At 53.1% G+C, this 22,222-nt stretch overlaps 8 protein-coding genes across 8 annotated transcripts; 4 read left to right on the forward strand and 4 right to left on the reverse strand.

Annotated features, from left to right (window-relative positions):
* Window positions 1-1,520: 1,520 nt before the first annotated feature.
* Window positions 1,521-7,299, forward strand: LOC128270159 (IQ and ubiquitin-like domain-containing protein). Its single transcript, XM_053007564.1, has 7 exons — window positions 1,521-1,897; window positions 1,958-2,094; window positions 2,159-2,489; window positions 5,723-6,069; window positions 6,205-6,389; window positions 6,508-6,643; window positions 6,755-7,299. Exons 1-7 carry the CDS (start codon window positions 1,521-1,523, stop codon window positions 7,297-7,299), a joined length of 2,058 nt encoding a protein of 685 aa, XP_052863524.1.
* A 111-nt stretch (window positions 7,300-7,410) lies between these two features.
* Window positions 7,411-9,738, reverse strand: LOC128272330 (FAST kinase domain-containing protein 3, mitochondrial). Its single transcript, XM_053010118.1, has 6 exons — window positions 9,622-9,738; window positions 9,250-9,435; window positions 9,007-9,194; window positions 7,892-8,930; window positions 7,760-7,829; window positions 7,411-7,690 (listed from the first exon to the last, which is right to left on the reverse strand). The coding sequence occupies exons 2-6, from the start codon at window positions 9,431-9,433 to the stop codon at window positions 7,471-7,473; spliced, it is 1,701 nt and encodes a 566-aa protein (XP_052866078.1). The 5' UTR covers window positions 9,434-9,435; window positions 9,622-9,738; the 3' UTR covers window positions 7,411-7,470.
* Window positions 9,739-10,291: 553 nt separating this feature from the next.
* On the forward strand, window positions 10,292-12,903 carry LOC128269693 (MOB kinase activator-like 1). Its single transcript, XM_053007079.1, has 3 exons — window positions 10,292-10,584; window positions 10,726-10,886; window positions 11,109-12,903. Exons 1-3 carry the CDS (start codon window positions 10,571-10,573, stop codon window positions 11,579-11,581), a joined length of 648 nt encoding a protein of 215 aa, XP_052863039.1. The 5' UTR covers window positions 10,292-10,570; the 3' UTR covers window positions 11,582-12,903.
* Window positions 12,904-13,128: 225 nt separating this feature from the next.
* Window positions 13,129-14,673, reverse strand: LOC128273189 (retinol-binding protein pinta). The gene is made up of 5 exons (XM_053011116.1): window positions 14,466-14,673; window positions 14,053-14,406; window positions 13,662-13,988; window positions 13,493-13,588; window positions 13,129-13,430 (listed from the first exon to the last, which is right to left on the reverse strand). Exons 2-5 carry the CDS (start codon window positions 14,259-14,261, stop codon window positions 13,232-13,234), a joined length of 831 nt encoding a protein of 276 aa, XP_052867076.1. The 5' UTR covers window positions 14,262-14,406; window positions 14,466-14,673; the 3' UTR covers window positions 13,129-13,231.
* A 431-nt stretch (window positions 14,674-15,104) lies between these two features.
* On the forward strand, window positions 15,105-16,290 carry LOC128273072 (abscission/NoCut checkpoint regulator). Its single transcript, XM_053010987.1, has 2 exons — window positions 15,105-15,257; window positions 15,330-16,290. Exons 1-2 carry the CDS (start codon window positions 15,210-15,212, stop codon window positions 16,260-16,262), a joined length of 981 nt encoding a protein of 326 aa, XP_052866947.1. The 5' UTR covers window positions 15,105-15,209; the 3' UTR covers window positions 16,263-16,290.
* A 65-nt stretch (window positions 16,291-16,355) lies between these two features.
* Window positions 16,356-18,257, reverse strand: LOC128271932 (nucleolar protein 56). The gene is made up of 2 exons (XM_053009620.1): window positions 18,138-18,257; window positions 16,356-18,055 (listed from the first exon to the last, which is right to left on the reverse strand). The coding sequence occupies exons 1-2, from the start codon at window positions 18,138-18,140 to the stop codon at window positions 16,556-16,558; spliced, it is 1,503 nt and encodes a 500-aa protein (XP_052865580.1). The 5' UTR covers window positions 18,141-18,257; the 3' UTR covers window positions 16,356-16,555.
* Window positions 18,258-18,405: 148 nt separating this feature from the next.
* LOC128275413 (protein FAM50 homolog) lies at window positions 18,406-20,054 on the forward strand. Its single transcript, XM_053013905.1, has 2 exons — window positions 18,406-19,205; window positions 19,281-20,054. The coding sequence occupies exons 1-2, from the start codon at window positions 18,482-18,484 to the stop codon at window positions 19,655-19,657; spliced, it is 1,101 nt and encodes a 366-aa protein (XP_052869865.1). The 5' UTR covers window positions 18,406-18,481; the 3' UTR covers window positions 19,658-20,054.
* LOC128275412 (26S proteasome non-ATPase regulatory subunit 6) lies at window positions 19,700-21,093 on the reverse strand. Its single transcript, XM_053013904.1, has one exon. The coding sequence runs from the start codon at window positions 20,972-20,974 to the stop codon at window positions 19,805-19,807; it is 1,170 nt and encodes a 389-aa protein (XP_052869864.1). The 5' UTR covers window positions 20,975-21,093; the 3' UTR covers window positions 19,700-19,804.
* Between the last annotated feature and the right edge of the window lie 1,129 nt (window positions 21,094-22,222).

Below are 22,222 nucleotides of genomic sequence, written 5' to 3' on the forward strand. Positions count from 1 at the left end.
ATGTAGTAAGAGGTTCCGCACCAAAAAGGTGCCCAGGTGATCATTCACGTCCGTCCGCATTGAGTCGCACCGTGTGGCCGAGGACCATCGAGATTATTATTATTGCACGTAGAGAGTTGCGCGCGCGCACAGCAGCAACATAATTGGTGGTGCTGCAGGGGGTCGCCACCATCAGCTGCTCGGTGCCGGTTAAACCGCGTGTTTATTAGCGCGCGGAAGGATTATCGCTACCGCACTGCACTGCACGCGTCACACGTTACGCTCCAGACCAGGCTCCGTAGAGGTCTTTGGGCAAAACCTTCAGTGGGCCTATCTACGCCGGCAACCGTTCTCGAACGTGGCCGTGGCACGAGAGATGAATGATTTGTGATTTCCGTGCGCATAATTCCACCGCGATCGCATCGGGAATCCCCACACCAGCAGAGGGCGTGGTACGAAATCCGCACGGATCGGATAACCGGAGGGCAGGGTTTAGATGGGAAATGGGAGCACCAGCGGGCCCCTAATGGATGCGGCGGGCGGGTGCCAGAGGCCGTCGCCGTGACATAAGCACACACACACCCAGAGTCGGCTACAGTTATTTATGCGATGGCAAACATTTCATAATTAGCGGTTAGGTGGCGGCCGGTCGTCGTCGTCCATTTCCATAGAGTCAACCGCCAGCCAGCCAGCTCCGAGAGCGAACGAGAGGCCAAGAACGAGATACTGTGAGAAGAAGACGGCCCCGGCGCGCAGAAGTCGAGTCCGTTCTTGGCCGAAACGGTGCACACCCTGCCCGAGCTCCAAGCGTGCGGTCAGCGGACTTCTGAGCGGATGCCGACGGAACGCCAGCACTTTTAACTGCCCTCTTTAGGGTGTCCGGATCAGGCCGGTCCAGGGTCAGTGATGCCGATTGGATGATTATTTTAGAAATTATTTCCATCCCCCCGCAAGCCCAGCCCCGGCCGGCAGCGGACGACACAGTTCACCGAAAGCGAACCCGCTGCCGGAAGCCGCCAGAGCTAGTCAGGGTAATGATTATCATCACTGCACCTTACGTGCGCCGACCCCGCACCCCAAAACCGCGCGGTAACGTCTTAAGGCCGGCCCGGGGAAGAAAGTTGTTCTTGGTCAGCGGTGTAAACAGCCGAACGTCGAGCTCCTAGTAACCTGCGCGCGCGACCGCTCCATAGCAACCCGTCCGTCATCGTCATGGTGGAAGTTGTTTTCCGCGTTTGTTTTCCATCGGTCATTCCCGCGGAGGTTCGCGCGCTGAAAAGCGTCCACGTCACGCTTAACCCCTGGCCGTCAGTCGAGCAGTTCGTATACGGCCTGTGGCAGGAAATTGGCCGACGAGGACGCTACGCTACGAGATCGCTGCCCGTTGAACTTCCCGGTCTCCCGAAACAAAAAAAAACCCGAGCGGTTCGGACTACGTGGGGAGAAAGTGCGAAGCACCGGCGGTCATCGGCATCGGTTCCGCGGAAGGGCGGTCTCAGCTCATCGAACGGCCCGTCATCAAACGGTTTCCCGCCCCGGGGATGGAGCAGGCCGCGGGGGCCCTGGAATCGTGCTCGCCGGTACCGGGAGTGGTTTCCGGGTCGGCGCTCCAAAATGCCGGCGGACGGAAGACGTGTCGGAAAGACGTAACCGTAAAGTTCCATCTCATGAAATCACAAGTGGTGGCCCACGCCTACCCCAGCCACTACACGGTGGACGAGGTGCGCGAGCACATTTCGTGCAAATTTCAGGTGAAATCGAAATTCTTGCTGCTGCGCCAGGCCGGCGCGGAAGTGGCCGGCTACCGGCGGCTCGGGGACATCTGCGTCAGCGAGTACAGCGTGTGCGACCTAGAGCTCCTGCTGACGGAGGCGGCCCGCGACGAGCACGTGCAGCTCAACCTGAAGCTCTATTACAAGTAAGTCGGAATGAGGGCCGGAAACGCCATAGCACCAAGCCTCATTCTACCCGCTTCCAGAAACCTCACACTTCCCGACATCATCACGGTGCGCATTCCGGGCGAGGACGGCAAACCGAGCCGCGACGTGGTGGTCGAGATCGAAAACCAGGTGATAACCAAACCCTTCGTCGGTGGCTTCATCAACAGGCAAACGAGTATGGGACACTGGAACTCAATGCGCTCCTAAAATGCTCAACTAAATGCCAAACTTCCCCACAGAGATCGAGTACCACCACGCGTTCAGTCAAACGGGGCCGCCGGTCGGTCGGCCGGGGGCCAAGTTTAGCCGCGACACGCAGACGGTTGCCGAGCGGCACACGAGCACCGCGATCCCGCGGGACCAATCGGCCCAGCTGTGCAGTCTGGAGCTGGAGGATGTGGAAAGCGGACGGAAGGTACCGAGCGGGCCGTGTCTCGTACCGCACCCGTACGAGTCGGCGCAGGAGCTCGAGCAGCGAACCGACACCGTCGGCAAGGTGCTACTGATCCAGCGCAACTTCCGGCGGCTCCTGTGGCAGCGATTGATCCGCAAAAGTGCCGCCGAATGGAGGTAGGTAGGGAGTGCGGGCCGCAGGCGGGTGGCCGGGAAACTAGACCGATGCGCCCACTAATGGCCAGACACTGATTGATGCCCGCGGCGGCATCGTTGACAGGAGCAATAGCTCGGTGGTCGCATCGGCCTGTAGGACAGGCGGGTGTAGGGGGCACTAGTTCTCACGTGCATTATCAGTACACAGCGGCCACACAGGGCTGTTGTGTGCCATTTTCTGCGGATGCACCTCTTTAGGGCACGATTTTCGAGTGATTTGTGTTACGAAATGAACGTTGGTGGAAGCATCAGTCTCAGTAGGCTTGTGCTCGCGGCTGAGTTGGAGCGCTTTCTTTTCGTTGTAGATTAGGCTAGCTTAGTATATTGGGTCATGGCAAGGGTTGCTTCGGTTCTATGGTGAGTTTTGGAAGAAAAATATGCTTGATTGGAAATCAATTTCTATCAACTACATCATAAAGCCTTTCTGCCATTTTGCGGCTTTCCATAGGCGACTTTTCAAAACGACTGATGGTTAGAGGCTACGGACTATATTCTAGCTGTATTAAATCTGTTCGTTCTAACTTCCGTGAACTTGTTAATAGCCATCAAAAGATGTGTGGTCTGACATCGTGATGGAGCTAAACTCTTCTTCTGTTATAAAATTGTGGTCGCTTCTTCGAGAAAGCTCCATTCAATTGGACCTTCTTTCCGGTCTTTCCGATCAGTTGATATTACACCCAAAAATCGAGCTTCTTCCCAACTAATATATTTTTAACTGTCATATCGTTGATGTCTAATGCCTTCATTCGCTGTTCCACTGATTGACCGACCATAGCGTCCGACCCACCTCCCAGCATTGAAAATTCCGGAAACGGAATCAAGCAAACCACCCCGGAGTCCATCGATCACTAACGGCGAACTTCACACCTTTTGCGGGTAGCGTTGGTGGCGGTTTTGTGTTTTTCTTGGTACAAGAGCATCACATGGAGCATTTCTTAACATGTTTCATTCATTTTCAAATCAAGACTAGACTTTTTTACACCAATGCCCAAGCTACATATCAGTAGTGCGGTGAAATGTAGGCTCCGAGCGTCACGTTTCTAGCAAGCGTCTGACAAAATCAGTTCACTAATGCCCACCGATCGCCGGGTTGCCTCCCTTTTTCAACCATTAACTGGTGATGGCTGATGAACGATTCCGTTCCGAAGTTAATAGTGCACAAACTTCCCCAGAAGCACCGCTCCGGGCACGGTGACCGCCTTTCACAAATATTGCTGCTCCCTCGGCCCAAGGCATGGTCCAACCGGCCAGAGATCTATGAATAAATCAGAATGATATGAATTGAGAGGCCCAGCCGATTGGGTTAGTTTAGCACGGCGCACACGTTGCGAACCGTATCCGCGTAATGAGCTTCAGCAGCACGGGATCCGTACCGTTCGGGATGGGCCCCGAATCGGTCACGTCCAAAAGTTGGACGCTTCCACCGACAGGGGCCTGACGGACGGACTGATTGAAAGCACTTCAAACTCCCATAAACTTATCTGGAGCGACCAGCAGCAGCAGCAGCGACTATCTCGGCAGGGCTAGCGTTCGGGCCATCGTTAGTTCTTTTTCGATGCACAAGCCACCGGTGGATCCGACGGGGGGCCCGATGTGGTTCGTAAACCCGAAACATAAACGCCCATTTGCGGCCAGTTTTGCATGCGCGCGCGCAAATAAGATAAGAACCACCTGCCAACAACACCCCGGATCGGTAGTCGATTCTTGCACCTCGCCAGCCGATGCGTGGCGATCGTCTATCAATCCGGGCGCCCTTAAAGCGCCGGTGGTGCGTTCTACAACCACGCAGCCGTGCTATGCTACGCGCTATGCTACACGCGCGTTCGCATAACTCTTTCGCCCTGCGAGACCCACCGCGGTGTTTTCCCCGATTTATTTCCTCTCCCGGTTTGGCTTAATTGCCACGAACCGATTCGAGTGGAGTTGCGAATTTCAAGTGTGTGTCCAAACACACTCTCGCCCGAAGATAGTGCCGGGAGTTCCGGGATGCGACCGATTGGTGACGCTTCGCTGAAACGCGTCACCGTTAGAAAAACGTTCGATGATCAAAATGCAGTTAATGGCGCACTTTTATGCGTCCATCGCCCCACTCACCCACCCCCGTGCGAGCGTGACTGCGGAATGTGGTAGGACGTCCCATTAGCTGCGCGGACCCGGAGCGGTGCGCTCATTAGAACGTTCCAGCGGCGCCCGGAATCGGAATCGGTGCCCTGGGTGCCGCTGCTTCGCACTGGGGCACGCGCGCCCCGGTTAGTCGCCCGGGCGCATTTCATTACTGGCAGTCCGTTACGTACTTAGGGTGTCTTAAATAATTGCGCGCCGACTTCTGATCACTTACCGCGTCGCGCGCGGCGCACGGCGCGACTAGCGGACCGATTCGATCCGCTCGGTGGATGATGGATGTAGAGTATCACATCCGATTAATCGGACGACTTTTCCCACTACCCACGATACGCGCGCCTCGGCCGGTCGTGGGCGGAACGGGCCCATCTCGTGATTACTAGCTCGCCGACGGCCGAAGAATTTATCGATCACCTCTCCAGGCGCGCGCGCGCGCTCCGCACGATCGACAGGCCGGTCGGTTGGGAATTAACTAGCTTATCAAAGCTTCCTGCCCGTGATGATCCTGCCAGCCTGCCGGTCTTGGCGAAAAGGCGAAAGTCCCTACGGTCTTACGTCCTACGCCCGCCGGGAGGGCCATCATCCCGGCGACCGTACGAATCGCTTTGCCGCCCTAACGACCGCACTTACGCTCGCTGCGTGGTGCTCCGGAGGTGGAGTGCATTAATTTATTAGTGAAATTTGTTAAAGTAATTGATTTCCTTCGGGCGGACACGGAGCCCGCAGTTGGCGCCCCCCCGGGTGGCGTCAGGTTTACAATAGTAATTTTGACAAATGTAATTAACTATCTGCCTCTGCGGGCCGCCGCCGTAGCCTCCAGCCCACCACAGGAGAAGACAACAATGCGGAAAACGGTCGCACCGCGGGCCAGAGATAGAGCTCGAGTTAGTTTTACGACCCTAACGGAACTAAGGATACTTTCTTTAACGGTGCTCGTTGCAGTGCCGCTGCAGTCTGTGATCGTTAGTCCATTTAGCGGCCGCCACCACCGCCGACAGCCTAACAATGTCCGATCTGTGGTGGATCAATTCGGAATCGGGTTTTAACACTACCCTTTCTCGTCTTTCCACCAGACAGCTGCAGCAACGGCAAACCGAAAACGAGTCTTCGGCGCAGCAGTCGCGGGCGTTGGCCCACAGCAAAAGCTGCGTGGCCCGCGCCTTCCCGAAGACGAAGGAAGAGTTCGATGCACTGTTCGCGCAGATCCACTGCTGGAAGAAGAATGAGCTGAAGCTGATCCGGGAGCGCTACTCGGGGGCGCCCAAGATCGCGGAGATGAACATCCTGCTGGACAAGGAAATCCAGCTGCTGAACGGTGTCGAGCGGCAGCGGCGCGCCATCCAGCGCGAGCAGTCCGACGCGGTGGTCGAGCGGCAGCTGGCCAAAATCAGCGAACCGAAGCGATGGGTCGGCTGTAACAGTAAGTGCGCCATTTTAAAGTGTCGTTTTGTGCTGTCCGCTTCCGTTTCTCTCGTCGAGCTCAACGCGCCTGCATCGCTCTACTCCTTTTCCATTCCATCTACACCGGTCGGTCGGTCTTGGGACGTGGAAACAGACCGTGTAATCGAGATGGAAACACCCCAAACCCAGCGAGCACACTTTCTGGTGCTCTACTACCGTCGGCTGAAGGAGGCCGCCCAGGTACCGGGCGATGCCGGTGGTGACCCGCAGGAACGGATCGCCCTGCTGGACGAGCTATCGGACGTGATCGTCCAGGAGTGCCACCCGGCGACGGAAGAGGTACCGTTTTGCGTTTTGCGCGACTTAATCACAGATTACGGCCGCGATTCCGTTTCCGATTGCTTTCATGTCTGTCCCGACCGCCGCTTCGCGGGTTTTTTTCCGACTTTTCCCGCAGCTGGAGAATTTGCTGCAACGCGAACGCAAGCTGCTGCTGTGCCGCATGGAACCGGACGATCTGGCGCTGCTGCGAAAGCGCCAGCTAACGCTGATGGCGGAAATCATACGCTCCGATCCGGCCAAGGCACGCAAGAGTGAGTGTCCATTCCACTGTTCTGCCCATTTTGGTGCGCGATCATTTAGTTCCAATTGTTCCTGTTTTTCTTTCGCCAACAAACAAACGTCCGGGCCGGGGTCGCTACCAGAATCCGTTACGAAGCTGTGCCGCAAGTGCAAGAAAGTACGGCCGGCCAACGCGTTTACCGTGCACACTCGCCAGCGGTCGGCTGATGTGTGCGAAACTTGCACCTCGCTGCTCGGTTCGACGGTGGACATTGCCGTGTACCGGTCGATTTTGCGAGCCGTTCGGCGCGACGAACGGAAGCGCGGGTCGCTCGCTTCGTACGCGTTCATCATCCAGGAAAACGACATCAAGCACATCGTCGAGCGCATCTGGCACGGCCACTCGGTCATCTCGAACGACGCCGACCGGTCCGATCTGATGTTGCCGCGCTGGAACGTGTCCCAGGATTGGGCACCGTGGAACTGCGTCTGTCTGACGGAGCAGGAGACACGGGCTCACCTGAAGCTGCAGCGCCTCGACCGCCACTACCAGCCGAGCGTGATGAAGGAGATCCAGAGCAAGCACGCCCTTGCCCGATCCGTTTTCAATCAGCTGCGTGAAATCGATCAAGAGTTCACCGAATCCGGCGACTGGTGGGCCGTCGGCCTGGATGGCAAACTGGTCTAGGAGCGGACACGGAGCCGATTGGCGCACTGAGAAATTGCCAGCACGCCGGACGAGTTTTTTAGTTTTGTTTTCCAATTTTTTGTTTAGTTTATTTCATTCTGTTATTTTTTGTTTCTTCAGCGAAAACGACCACCTTCGCTGCTACACGTGGCTTTTAGCGTGCCCCCTTAACTACTGCTTACTACTCCCGGTAACGATCGATTTGAACTGTTTCTGCAAATACTCAACGCGCTTCAGCAGCTTATCACTGGTGCTGAACTCGTGATACGGTATCGACAGGGCCGTATATCCACGCCCCTCCAGTAACCGCATGTGAAGCGTCTGCATCCCATTGAGTGCCGGATGCGGTCCCTGGCACATATCGTGGTAGTCGTGTACGAGGATCGCAATTCTGAAATCCAAATAAACACTGTGTGTCAGAGGGTCACTCCGGGTTTGTGGTGCGGTTGTCTCACGTTACCTTATTCCTTGTGGGTGTTCTTTGTCGACCGGCAACGGTAAGCACTTTTTATCGAGGACGCATTCGGCATCTGAAAGGAGGGGGGGAACGAATTAACGGCCACCGACGGGTAGGTTTCACGGAACTGCATACCAATCGAAAATCCCATCTTGCTGGGTTGACTAATCTTAACCATGCTCTCCGAGGGTATCAAACTCTTCAGTGCATCCAGCATGCCCGTAATGAGCACCCGCTTCTCGTTGGTCGCGTCAAACGGTACGAACAGCTCCGTTTGGTGCGAAGCAAGTAGCGACTCGGTGGCACCCGGAATACTTGGCGCTACTGCCGCCAGATTCAACAGCTTCATCTTCATCGACGGTAGCACCGAGCCGCGCCGTTCCTCTTGTAGCCGGCGATAAAAGTCCACATTCAGCACCGACGACAGCTGCTCGGCGTTCACCGCATTCAGTGCCGTGAGCGACCAAACCGTGTTCAACCAGTCGGCCGTTCGGATAAAGTCGTTCTCGGACACGTGCATCACCAGCTTCGCTTTCAGCGTGTCCATGCACATCGGTTCGTAGTTGAGTGTCGCCAGCGACAGAAGCAGCGAAACGAGCTGCGCCGGTTTGCACAGCTCGTGGTGAGTCGCAACCCAGCTGCACAGACTGTCCAGCACGGTGCCATCACGGTACCGCAGCATGCCGAGACTGGTGAGGATCGACACGATCGGTGCCACTTTGTCCTCGTTCTTCGCCAACTCACCGTCCAGATCGGAACAGATGCGCCCGGTTAGCACCACGTCCCGATAGTTTAGGCTGGCCATGGCGTACAGCAAATCGCTACACTCCTTCAGGTCCATGCGGCCCGGATTGCTGGCGATGTTGAACGAAAGCGAGCGCAGCAGCGGAATGCTTCGTTTCTTTTTCTGCGCCAACGATCCCATTACCTTGATCATCTGCGGCAGCGTTAGGCCAGCGATCAGTTTGGCTGCCTCATCGTTGGCCGCAATCTCCAGCACCGTGTTCAAATCGTCTCCCATCAACTCCTTCCGTTTCGCAATCTTCAGGGGTGCTTTTCCCGCGCGCCCGGTTCGCCCGAGTAGACTGCACAAACTGACAAACCGTGCATCGGCCTCAAAGTCGGAAAGGTTCGCCTTTTTGATGGAGCTCCATTCGGCCAATATTGATACTATCTGAAAAGAGTAGGCGTGTGCATGGTGTGCTTATCACGTGCGAGCCAACCGGATCGCCACTTGCACCGTCCCTTACCTTTAGCGCCTGTTTGCGGTTCACTTTGGTAGCATCCGCCACAGCCAGCAGCTCCGCGACAGTGTTTGCCTTTAGAATCATCTCATCGACCAGAATGTCTTGCTTGCTGTCCGCCGACGGTAAGATCGCTTCTTCCTTGCCCGTATCCTCATTGCGCAAGGAAGCGAACGCGGCCGCAACAATCGGATCTACAAAAGAGCGTGTTGATTAATCCCACTTGACGGTGGTTAAAAAGTTACTCACTTTTCCTTCCGTTTGCAGCGACCACCGTTCCTCGGGTGACGTTCGGTTGCACTTTCCGCCGTTCCGATCCATTGCCACCGTCCGGTGCAAGTACTTTGGCCGCCGCGGCGCTCGTCGATATGCTGTAACCACGAGCACTTAAGCAGTACCCAAAGGAGCGATTGATAAATCGCACGGTAATCATAGCTGTTGTTGAAGCGGAAAGCAGAAAACGACATTAAAGAAAACATTCCACTACCGGTTCACGATACACATTTTATGTAATATGTTTATCAGCCTGAGACACCACCGCATCAAGCAGTGTAAGTTTGCGGGGAATTGCAGCCAGGACGGATCGTCGCTCGATCGTCCTCGAACGCGCCCGATACTTACTGTTTATTCTAATGCTAAGCCAGCCAGCGATCAATAAGTTATAGACTCCAGAAATTCTACAACCAGCCGGAGGTCATCGGCTAGCGGGCGCAGAGTTTCACTCAAAACATGTCAAACTGGGGGGCGCATGCCGCATTTGACAGCACACTCGTAACTACACTGGAGTTCACACCGTTTGCCAATCCGGGGAAAGATGGAACTACTTTAAAACGACCACGGCGACTGCTCTTAGGAAGTGAGGACATATAGCTGGGCGAATTGTTTTGCGATACTGCAAATCGCTGCAAGGAAACGCCTCATATCGTCCGTATTTCGATCCGCAACATGAAAATTAGAACCTCACCTTTTCGCAATACACCTTGCTCGCAGTCGGCTGTCAGATCGGAGCACGGGACATCTCGCTCTCGCTCTCTCTCTCTGTCACCGCACCTGCTGCTGGCTCGTTCTCTCGCTCGCACCGCTGTCATCCGTGATTCTTTTTACCGTTCGTTTTTGCTCGCTTGCTGCCAAAAACGTCAGATTTAATCGCACACGAACCGTAGGGAGAGCAGTCCTATTGTTTGCCTGGTGCCCCAGTGTTCGGAAGATTCCGTTTTGTTTCGTCTCCTAATTTTCGTCCCTCCGTTAGCTTTGATGTTGTTGCTGCGTTCGTCGCCGTTGCCGTAGGTTGTGCAGCCGGACGTTGTTTGTCACCCCGTAGTAGTGCCCGGTTTCGCTCGGTTACCTTTTTGGATCGGTTCGTTCGATTCGGTTTGGTTCGGTTTGCGTGACTTTGTGTGGCCAGCCAGGGAACTTCCTTCTGCCCGAAGGCATCGAACCCCAGACCCCACGGGAAAGGCTAATTCGACGAAGGTTCTCAGGTGGGAATCGCCGGGGACGGATCGGTCCCGTGTGTTGTTTTGCAGTGTGCGGGGTGTCTGCTGAATCGAGAAGATCCACCCAGCGCGAGATGAGCTTCTTGTTGTAAGTAATCATCCGTGGCGGACTTTTCCGTGTTCGTTCCACCGGAGAGCGCGAGAGCGAGGAGGAGGACGTTCGCAATACCAAACCCAAACTTAATGTGTTCCTTTACCACCCCCGGAAAAACCCCACCCAAAATCGCAGCCGTTCGAGCAAAACATTTAAACCAAAGAAAAATATCCCGGAGGGCACACACCAGTATGACCTTATGAAACATGCGGCCGCCACGCTCGGTTCTGGCAACCTACGAAACGCGGTGCAGCTTCCGGACGGCGAAGACCTCAACGAGTGGGTTGCAGTGAATAGTAAGTGTGGCCACGCATCGTTGCCTCGGTGGCTCTGGCCTCGTGCTGTGGTGGTACTGTCACAAAATGTGCCTTATCGCCGTGCTGTCCTCCCGCCAGGGTGGGTGGTGGGTTTTCACTAAAGTCACGTTCCGCAGTTCCGAGGCACCACGATGGCTTTTGTTTACTTTTCTTGCCCGCTGCCCGTCACTATCATGCTCAACCTCATTTCCCTCGTTGCAGCGGTGGATTTCTTCAATCAAATCAACATGCTGTACGGCACGATAACGGAGTTCTGCACCGAGGACACCTGCGCCATCATGTCGGCTGGCCCGAAGTACGAGTACCACTGGGCGGACGGCCAAACGGTAAAGAAGCCGATCAAGTGCAGCGCCCCGAAGTACATCGACTACCTGATGACGTGGGTGCAGGACCAGCTAGACGACGAGACGCTCTTTCCGTCCAAAATCGGTGTACCGTTCCCGAAGAACTTCATCAACATCGCCAAAACGATCCTCAAGCGGCTGTTTCGGGTGTACGCTCACATCTACCACCAGCACTTCTCCGAGGTGGTGCGGCTGAGCGAGGAGGCGCACCTTAACACCTCGTTCAAGCACTTCATCTACTTCGTGCAGGAGTTTAATCTGATCGATCGCCGGGAACTGGCACCACTGCAGGACCTGATCGATAAGCTTATCACGAAGGACGGTCGATAAGAAGCGTTCACTGGGAGTCTGAAGCCTGGGGAACCCGTTTGCTAGCCCCGTTTTGGGTGGCGATAGCCTAACAGCTAACACCATCCCTGGAACTGCGATGCCCATGGATTCTTTGGAGTTTGTCCCGCCAAGACACTACTAATCCCTGTCATCCCACCTTCCTTGGCGCACCAAATCGACCACGATACCACTCATCATCATGTGTCTAATTTATTTCCTTTACCCACTCTTCGCTGGAAGTTCTCGAATTTTTACGATTAAAGTACGATTTTAATTTTAAGCTTCCGATCCGACCCGTGGACACTCTGGTCCTACCAGCGAGGGACCGTAATCGTAACGTTTTATGAAAACGTGCTCGTCCAGCCGCGTCCCGGTGTGCGCCGCGGGTTTGACTGCGTGCGTATTGTACATACCGTTGATAGAAAGCCAATTCTCCGTTTCCGGCTCTTCGGATACTCAGCGATCTGCTGTCCCCGTTCGTGATTGTCGCTGGTTTCGTCGTGCTTGTTGCACATTTGGCCAGCAAACCAAACTAGTGTCGGTGTGTGTGTCAGTAACATCCGCCTCGGATGAGATGAAGAATTTGGGCTTTGAAGCTGGGAAAGCAGCTCGGCAATCGTTAATAGACACTCGAGCTAATGTATCGTAAGTGTATAGCAGAAAAGCGGTGGGCAAGTTGAGGTGATCATACTCATTTTACCCCCTAAGCGAAATTAACTCACTAGCCAACCTATGTTGATGTAGCCGCCTTTAGGAAGCAGCAGGTTTTGTGTTAATGCTCGTCCCAACGCACTGCCCCCGAGTGCAACGGATACACTTTCATGCTTCGATTAAGGGGAGCAATTCTGTCGAAAACAGTCGTGGGAACAAAGAAAAATCGCTTTTCTCGCCTCGCCCCTTGGGCGTGGCACGGAATGCCGAAGAAGTGCGACGAGCCGTATGCAAAACACATGGGAAAAAACGAACCGATAATATGCTACAAGCAGCGCCAACAATGACTGAAAAGGAAAAAGGCACAGGGCAGCAGAGGTGTGTAGACAGCGCGAGATACATGATAGATGTAGCTTTTTTTTAAATAATACAAACAGAAGACTCAGCAGCGCAGGGAGCAACCGAACAAAGTGGTATACCGGAGTGCGGCGATTGGCCGCGGCGCGCCTGCGGTGGAGTGTTTTGTCCGCTTCGCCGCCCAGGATCATTCACTGTCCCAGGGCGTGGCCTGCGTGCCCAATGTGTAAAGATATAGCTTAAGAGGGCCACTTTTAGATTTCAAAAGTAGTAACCGCCAAATGTTGGCGAGTTTCAACCTCGGCGGCAATGTGAACGCATTAAAGTATGATAACTGTAGATTTTCTTTTTAAATGGTTTCACTGAGTTTTGTCTTCCACTTTTGTAGTTCTTCGTTGTTGGTGGGGTTACGTGGCCTGTCCGATTTTCCTGTCCGAAAGCTGATAAAATCCGCCCCTATGCACCGTGGGAAATCACAACCTCATCGTGGCCACGATAAGGATTATGCACATTATCAGTTGTGATTTGGACGCGCTTAATCACTCTTATTGGGCTTATATTTTGTTAAACGACTCGTCTCTGAACACTGGTTTATAAATATAAATTTCTTGTTTTTCGTCCGCTTTCTAAAAACGGAACCGCTCATAAATCAAAAACGTTCTGCTGCATTCGAGCATAGAAGGGTGCATTCGTGAGGACCAGTTGCTTCCAGTGATCGGCCAGCTGCTGGTACGTTTCGCCACTGCCACCCAGCTCCGGCGGCAGGTTCACCAGATCCTCTATCGTGGAGCCCTTCTTTGAGATAATCACACGTTCCTTCAGCTTAGCGCTCATAAAACTCCTGTAATCAGATCATTAGCGTGTCGCGGTAACGTCTTCGGATGAAAAGTGGGAAAATCATACCTAAAAACGTTCAGTACGATGTTCACGTGAATCGGTACATTAACGAACTCGAGCAGTTTCGGTTTGCAGGGATAGTTTTCCCAGCTTTCCACGGATCTGAAACCAAAACACAGATAGAATGCTTCTGGTAAACGTGTCGGAGCGCTATACGATCAAACACTTTACACACTTTTTGATCATCGACGGAGGCAGCTGCAGCGCGTGGCCAAGCGTGACGCCTTGCATATCGAAAATGGCCACCACACCGTGCAGAGAGATCGTTTCGTCCAGGTGCATCAACAGGTCGAGAATCATTTTGTCCACTTTGAACACATTGTCCTGCTTGTGGCGCTTGGGATCATGGGCGGAGGTGCGAACGATCACGACCTGGCGGTTTAGTTGGTCTTTTTGCAGCAACGGTAGAAACACGCCGATGTCGAACAGTTCTTGCAGCTCCGGCCGCAACGGATCCCGATCACCAAACCATTCCGTCAGTTTTTCTCTGTTCTTCAGGAATCTGCAAATAAGCATCCATCACGATTAACGTTTCCACTGCACTCTTTTGAGAAACGCGTACTTACGTGGTGAGTTTTTGTTTCGTCTTATCAATGTTGTACTTCGTGGTCCGTAGGAAGTATAGAATTAGCTTCGATTCGGGCGGAATCTGAACCGACGGTCGCTCCAGCTGCAACCACTGCTCGATCGTCGCAATGCTGGCGGTTCGCAGCTCGATCGTTTCCTCCACACCATTGCCCACCGGCACAGGAGCGCTCGTGATTTCCTGCCTCATGGCGACTGTTTTCCGGCGCGAGCTGACACTGTCCCATTCGCGCTAGGCGAGATTAGTAAAGTACACGCGGCTGGATGGTGCACGTTCTAATGCGGACGTGCGAACGGTGCTAGCGCGACGCGAGCCGTCTTGATGTATCTGATTTCTATTTTGTGATAACGGTTGATAAGACTCAGTTAGGAGGTAAGGCGAGTAACAACAAACCTCAATTAATTAGAGCATTGTAATGGAACGAGATCGCCAACGAGAGCAAGTAGCGCGCGCACACTCCGTTCAGCCAATGCGGTGAGACAATTCACAATTAACGGTACATTGTCTTGGTATGCTCCGTGTGGGGCTACTGCTTGATAATATGCTCCAAATTCGATGGAGAAACCGGCGCACGCTAGCGCATTTATCGCAAACGCGCAAGCGGCCCCAAGCACTAACGCTCGCGCATCGAAGCGCAACGCAAATCTTCTCCAGAGGAACGTCAGCTGTTGACGTTTGTTGACATTTTTAAGCAAAACAAAGCTGACGAGCGTTCCGTTCGTGGTTCGGAGATTGTGGACCCGTGATGAAAAAACCGGCAAAGCCTGAAAATCATATTTTGTGGATCGACGGAACGATACACCACGGGATTGCATAGCTTGTTAGGTGGTTGTTTGAGCCGAAACTGTTTCAGTGTTCGTCTTGGAGTCATTTTCTCATACACACACAGTCATACACACACAGAAAAGAACACTCGGTGTAATGCATTTGATGGAATAGCGAAAACAGTAAGTTTAAAATCAAGCAAATCAGTTGTAAAATCAATCAATAATCTCTCGGCACGTTTGTACAGCGTAAACAGAGCAGCGAGAACATAGCAAAGAGATGACTCATCTTGTGAAAGGCTTGGCATGATTACGGGTTTAGTCGTGACCTCTGTTATTCTAATCTAAAACGTCCGTGGAGAGTTTTGTCACTATGGCCTGTACCAGTTGTGCGAAATCGTTTGGATTCTTCAACAAAGAGGTAAAGAGACCTACCTGCTTGAAATATAAAAAGATAATGTTCACCCCCTTCTTTCCTCGATGCCTCACTCAGCACGGCTGCCCGGTTTGCAAATATTCCTTCTGCTCGGGCTGTCTAAAGCACAAACTAGTCCGTGATGGAAAAAAGCTGAACGTTTGTCTGCGTTGTGTTAAACTGTCTGGCGCCAGCGATGATGTCACAAAACCCTCAGCAGCACCAAAGGGCGCCTCAGTTAGCCAAACGCCAAGCAAGCCCAAGGAGAACGAACCAGAACCAGCACCGGAGGGGCCAATCCAGAACGATGACCAGCTTATAAGAAGTAAACTAGCGGCACTGAAAGTAAACGACAGCGAGAATCCTGGTGTGACTGATCCATCGCTGCCATGCACCGAGCTGGGGGGAAACATCGACATCGAACGACGGTTGGCTGCGCTGAAAGGCGTCGAGTATAAGGATTACACCAATGCACCGCAGCACTTTATGGCTCCCGATCGCCGGACGGAGGAACAAAAAGTGCAGGATTTACTTGGACAATTTGCGAACGAGACCAAACTTGATGGCGCGCTGGACAGCCGACGCACAGAGCAGGATGAGGAAATTGTGAAACGTTTGGAAGTGCTCAGGGAATTTCCCGTGGCTGGGCAAACAGACGGTGGTACGCAGAAGAAAACTACGCCTTTGCCGCAGAGCGATTCTGATTCCGATAGCTTGAAAGACGAAGAAATGGCACGCAAGCTGGCGCAAAGGTACGTCGAAGAGAGCAAACTGGACTCGAAAATGGGCACAAGTGATACTCCTGATCGCACACCGAGTTCCGGTTCTCTGCCTGACGATCCTGACGCACCTTTGCCGTGGTGCACAATTTGCAATGAGGATGCCGTTCTTCGGTGCCGCGGGTGCGATGATGATCTTTATTGTAGGTCGTGTTTCAAGGAATTTCACTACGACGAAGATCCGCAGGAGCATCGAACCGTCCCCTTTGTTAACAAAGGTAGAGCATCTTGATGTGTAACCTAAGAAAGTCACTCAAGACGCCTAGAAGTCATTATAAATCTGTTATTTCGCATTATAAAATAAAGAAACCTGTTCCCGTACGTTTACATGGGCAATTTTATTCGTTACAAGACACGAATGACCCGAATACATGTTATGTTGAAGGATAATATTTGAAAACAAAAGTGAAACTTGGAAATCAGTTTGCAGAGTAGAAGGGCCACTATCAACTTATGCTGTCAATGCCTTATGCCACAACTAGTCCTCAGCTTACGCTGTACAAGCTATACCCTAGGAAAAAAAGCCTATGATTCTGCCTCAGTGACTTTGCTCTTCTTTTTCTTCTTCTTCTTCGGCTCGCCGTTCGCAACGTCGGCCGTCTGGTCCAGATCGACAGTGGAACCGTTCAGCACCGACTCGTCTGCACCGTTAGTGGAACCGTTCTGCGCACTAACGTTCGCTTCATCGTTCTTACGCTTGTTCTTCTTCTTTTTCTTCTTTGCTGCGGCCTGCTGCTCAGAAGCGACCGCAATGGCTTCCTGCATCACCTCCAGATTCTTGCGAGGCGTTTCACCAGACTCGTAAAACTTCAGCCGATCCTCGACCTGCTGCTTGAGCGCTTCACCAAACACGGTGGTCGGGTTCTCGGCGAAGCAATCGATCCGCGAAGCGATAGTGCACTTGTTAGCGAGGAAGCGCGAGATGCGTCCTTTGTTCTTTGCGTTCGCGCGGCCAATGAACGTGGAATTGAACAACAGTCCATACTTTGGTGTGTTGCTCTTGGTTTTCAGCGCCCGGAACAGAGCCTTTTCGGCACCCAGGATCTGTACGGTCGAAGCGGGGTACTTGGCCAGGTTCGTGAGACTGCCTGCCTTCGAGATGAGGCGTGCTCCGACCTGATCACCGATCAGTGTCTGCAAATTCGGGGCGACATTGTGCATCTTCGAGTGCAGGTAGCCGGACAGCTGCTGCCGGTAGTCGGACAGGTTAACGACACGCTTGGCGAACATTTCAATGTTCAGCAAATCGATTACCGAGATGTCCATGCCCATGGACATCTTCGATGCGTCAATAACGGCTTGAGCCTTCTCCGAGTCCATCAGTATCTCCTCGAGCCCCTCCAGACTGTCCTGAGAGAGCGATTTACGGTCCTTGATGAAGTGCGCCACTTTCGCGAACATGTAGTTTTCCGGCACAATTTTCACCAGCTCCGGAAAGTGGTACGAGTACCACTCGCGGATACGCATCGAAAACGTATTGATGTCCTTATCGAGCTGATCGAGCAGCGCGATCGACTGAATGATCATATTATCCGAACGGTGCACATTGAACTTCACTTTGCAGCGCGAATAGCTATGACCGAGACCGAGCTGGGCAACTGCTGCCGATTGTTCGGAAAACCCTTTCACCAAGTTCGGGAAATGGTGGCGAATGCCACGCAAAATCTCCGGCACTGCACCGATATGCGAGCACTGCACGCCGAGCGCTTCAGCGATGGCCGCACCCAGCTTGGGGTCGGCAACACCGAGTGTGGCTGCCTTCTTCTTTGACGATTTCGGTAGCGTTGTGTCGAGGAAAGCGGACAAATCGTCGGGCAGCAGACCCTCCGAGATGGCGTTCACATTGTTGAGCGCGGCCACGGCCGTTTTGAACGGATGGAAACCGACCAGCTTTACGATCGCATTGAAACGGGACAGGTCGAGGATGGACGCTTCTACCTGCGGCAGCAGCATACCGATCTCTTCGAACTCCTTCACGCCGAACAGTGCGTACCCTGCCGCGTGCTCGTACAGCACATGGAGCGCCTAAAGACGAATCAAAACAAACATAAATCAGATTGTGGATGAAGACAACGATCGTTGACTTTAATCGCGGAAAGAACCCTACCATTGCTGCGCAAATTTCAAACCAAAAGTGGACACAAACAACGCTTATTTTCTTTATTTAATCGTCCAAAATTACTGCTCCATACCACCACAAGACCGGGGTGATTTCGGAACACAACATGCGCAAAGGAATGACAGCAACCGGAAGTTTACGGTTTGCTCTAAAGGTTGTCTGTCAAGCAGCGCACTCTGGCGGAAAACACCATAACCAAGGCTCCTGAGTTGACAGCTGCATTGTTTACGAAAACATTGCAGAGAAAACACCTTCGAGAAGCTGATTTTGCTGGGGACCTCCGAAAGAAATAATAGTTTCACGTGAAAAGCCAGGCACAGAGCGCACCAAGGATGGCGTACTACAAGGGAGCAGCCTCGGAGGGTGGCCGCGCGGCCCAGCTGATGAAGAGGCGCGAGCTGGCCCAACAGGAGGTCGAGTTTCGCAAAAAGAAAATCGAAGAGGATCTGAAGGTGAGCAACATCGAACACAAATTTGCGGCCCATTACGATGCGGTGGAGCAGCAGCTCAAAAGCTCCACCATCGGGTTGGTCACCCTGGATGAGATGAAGGCCAAGCAGGAGGACATCGTGCGCGAGCGCGAGAAAAAGCTGGCCCAGAAGAAGGAGGAGAAGGACAAAGAGAAGCTTAAGGCGCTCGAGGCGAAGCTGGCGGAGAAGGATCGCCAGAAGCGACAGATACTGGCCCTTTCGTTCGATCCGGACGATGAAAACGGGGAAGACGACGACAACGACGACAACGACGAAGGCGACGACCAAGAAACGGAGCCTGGGAAGAGAAAGCATTCGGGCGAGGACAGTGGAACCGACGAGAAAGAGGAGATACCATCCTGGCGAGATAAGGTACCGAGTGGCTCCAAGAAAATTCGCAAAAATCCCGACGTGGACACTTCGTTCCTGCCGGACCGTGAGCGCGAGGAGGGTGACAATCGGTTGCGCGAAGAGTTGCGCCAAGAGTGGGCCATGAAGCAGGCGACCCTGAAGGACCAAGAGATTACGATCACATTCAGCTACTGGGACGGTTCTGGCCATCGTAAATCGGTCGCCATGAAGAAGGGTACGAAATGGCCGCCCCTCCGGATCATATTTCTTCATCACACCTAACTAATGTTTGCTTTCTTGCGACCAACAGGAAACTCCATCTACCAGTTTCTGCAGAAATGCCTCGAGATGCTGCGTAAGGACTTCAGCGAGCTAAAGACGGTGATGGCCGACCAGCTGATGTACGTGAAGGAGGATTTGATTCTGCCGCACCACTACACGTTCTACGACTTTATCGTAACGAAAGCGCGCGGTAAGAGTGGTCCGCTGTTCAACTTTGACGTGTTCGACGATATCCGTATGATCAGCGATGCGACGGTCGAAAAAGAGGACTCACACGCCGGCAAGGTGCTGCTGCGGTCGTGGTACGAACGGAACAAGCACATTTTCCCCGCATCCCGCTGGGAACCGTACGACCCGACGAAGGTGTACGATAAGTACACGATCAAGGATAAAAGCAAGAAGTAACGAGTAGAACCATAAGTTAGGAGGTGACCCCGAATACAGCTGTAAGTGTGCCCATAACGGTGTCAGTTTATTGTGAATCTGCCAGAAAGTTGCCGGCCCAAAATACACGCGACTGGGCAGCGAATGAAAGAAAGCAAAATTTAATATTTAAATGTTAATAACACGGCTCAGTTTCTGCACGCGGTTCAGCAGTATGTCGCCCTGTTTGATGGTGGCCTGATACTGCCAGTTTTTGCTGTCCGGCCGATTCGTCTCCACAATGCCACCGACACGGTCCACCCGGCAGTGCAGTCGACCGGCCGAAATGAACCGCGACAGCTCGCTATCGATGTAGTCCACACTGACGCCGAACGCTTCCGCCATGTACTGCAGCGTGAGCGACCGGTACGACTCCAGCAGCTGCGTGTACGCCGAAATGCGCATCTCGCGCACATAGTAGCGATAGTGCGGATGGAACAGGATATCGTTTCGCAGTACCGTTTCGACCGTGGCGAGGTGCTTGAAGAAATCCCCGTACTGGCAGTTGTACAGCGAAAATAGATACTCCTTCACGTCCGGTGTCTGGTGCAGCACCTCCTGTATTTCCGCACCCTTGATGACCTTATCGCGCAGTTCGTTGCGCGGCAAACTGATCATGGCCACGTACACCGTGTAGCGGACGAAGGTCGAGTACTCCATCAACTCGTAGCTCGTGAAGGTGCTGACGGTGTCGAGGAAGAAGTTGGCCGCCGCCTTAAAGTCCCGGATCGCGATGCAGTAAGCACCCTGGTACACCTTCAGACGGTTGCGCCGATCCCAGTCACCGCCCTCCTCGATCAAGTACTTGGCCTTCTCAATGTTGCGCGTGATGAGATCGTGGTCGAGGTAAAACAGTCCGATGCGAATGTTGTGAAACACAATGTCCAGCCGGTGGCCCAGCGAAACGGTCTTATCGTACGTCGTGCGGAAGGCGGAGATGGCGCGGTCTTTGTCCCCGATCCGGCACAGATATTCCGATTTGCGCAGGTTCGCCTCCCGGACCTCCATTTCGCCGAGATTCTTATCCGCGTCCTCGATTGCGGCATCTAGCTGCTCCAGCTTCTTGCGATTCGTTTCGCGCATTTCGCCCAGCAGTTTCTGGTCGACGGGCCAGCTCAGATCGTTGCACACTTCCTCGTACCACGGCGCCATATTTTCGGCCCGGATCGCCGCCAGCAGCTTCTCGGACAGCTTCTTGTCCTGCCGGAACTCGGGCAAGCTGAGGAGAAACTTGACCTGCGACAGCTCCAGGTTAGGGTTTTTCTCCAAACCCTGCTCTTCGAGGTTCTCGGCAGGCATTTTGGATAGACTTGCGGCTTCTGCTAACAAACGGCAATTATCGAAATACGTATTACCCGGATGCGACGGAAACAGATTGAAATTCGTAAAAATAAACACGCAACAATGAAAGTCGCAGTAGATTCTGAAACTCACGAACGCGATTGAAGCGAGATTTTAGCAATGTCATCGGCTGTCATCGGCCCAAGGTGTGTATTGCCAGGGTGAGACGTTTCGTGTGCGCCCAATTTACTTTTCAACCCGCGAAACCGAGCTAACAATGAAACGGCCGTTGCTTTAGCTCAGTTGCTGACCGATAAATTTCGATGCTAGAAAATGCGCTGTAGAAAAATAAATGCCTGAGCTGGACGGCGTATACGATGTTGAATGGCGCAGGATATGTTCCTGCTTAATCGGCAAATGGCCCACAGAGATTTGAACCACCAAACAACTGAGGATGTGCTTAAAGAATTACTTCGTTTAAACACGCTTAAATGATGAATTTGTGTCTTGCGATACACTTTAAGTGGAAATCAACGATCGCACGAATTTGGGCCCAAAAGTCCGGCCCAAACAGAACGAAACATACTTTGTGCGAATTGTTACACTTGAACGTCCTCGGTGATCGCCGCTCCACAAGGCGCGATAATCGTATGCTAATTAGTCATGCAACCATCACAGATGATGAATGATCTAACGGAAATCTCGTTTTTTCATGAATCGTCTGAGAATGTAAAACATTCGATTACACAACGCGGATTAGCACACGGAAAGAAAAACAACAAAACAATACTTCCTTGTCTCGAATCTTCGGCCGGCCGGTCTCAAGCATGTGTTATCACCGGGAGATTTGCAAATGCGAGAATACTAATTGTTTGCGCCTCAGGCGGCGACACATGTTGCGCAGGCACGCCACCCATCGAGTAAACAAACCGAGATCGGTCACCCGATTGCCAGCCAACTCCCAAGTTTGCCAGCGCGTCCGGTTCTCCGGTTGGATTTAACGATAAACCAAGCCCTTGATGCCCCGGCTCCGGCACTTCACCGAACGCCGTGAAACGTGTAAACACTCAAAACGCAGCGTGGCGCGTGCGATGGCGAAGGCTTTTCGCGCGAAATGACGCACCACCGGGAAAGGTGTTGGCTGCGGACCACCGCTTCGGTTGCTTCGGTGGCTTCGGTTTCGTTCGACTCCGGCCAAGGAGACTTCTTCGCGACGGCCAAACATAGCCTAATTTATGCAAAAATTAATGGTCTCCCCGATGATGA

The sequence above is a fragment of the Anopheles cruzii genome, chromosome 3 (genome assembly GCF_943734635.1).
Source record: "Anopheles cruzii chromosome 3, idAnoCruzAS_RS32_06, whole genome shotgun sequence".
Classification (NCBI taxonomy): domain Eukaryota; kingdom Metazoa; phylum Arthropoda; class Insecta; order Diptera; family Culicidae; genus Anopheles; species Anopheles cruzii.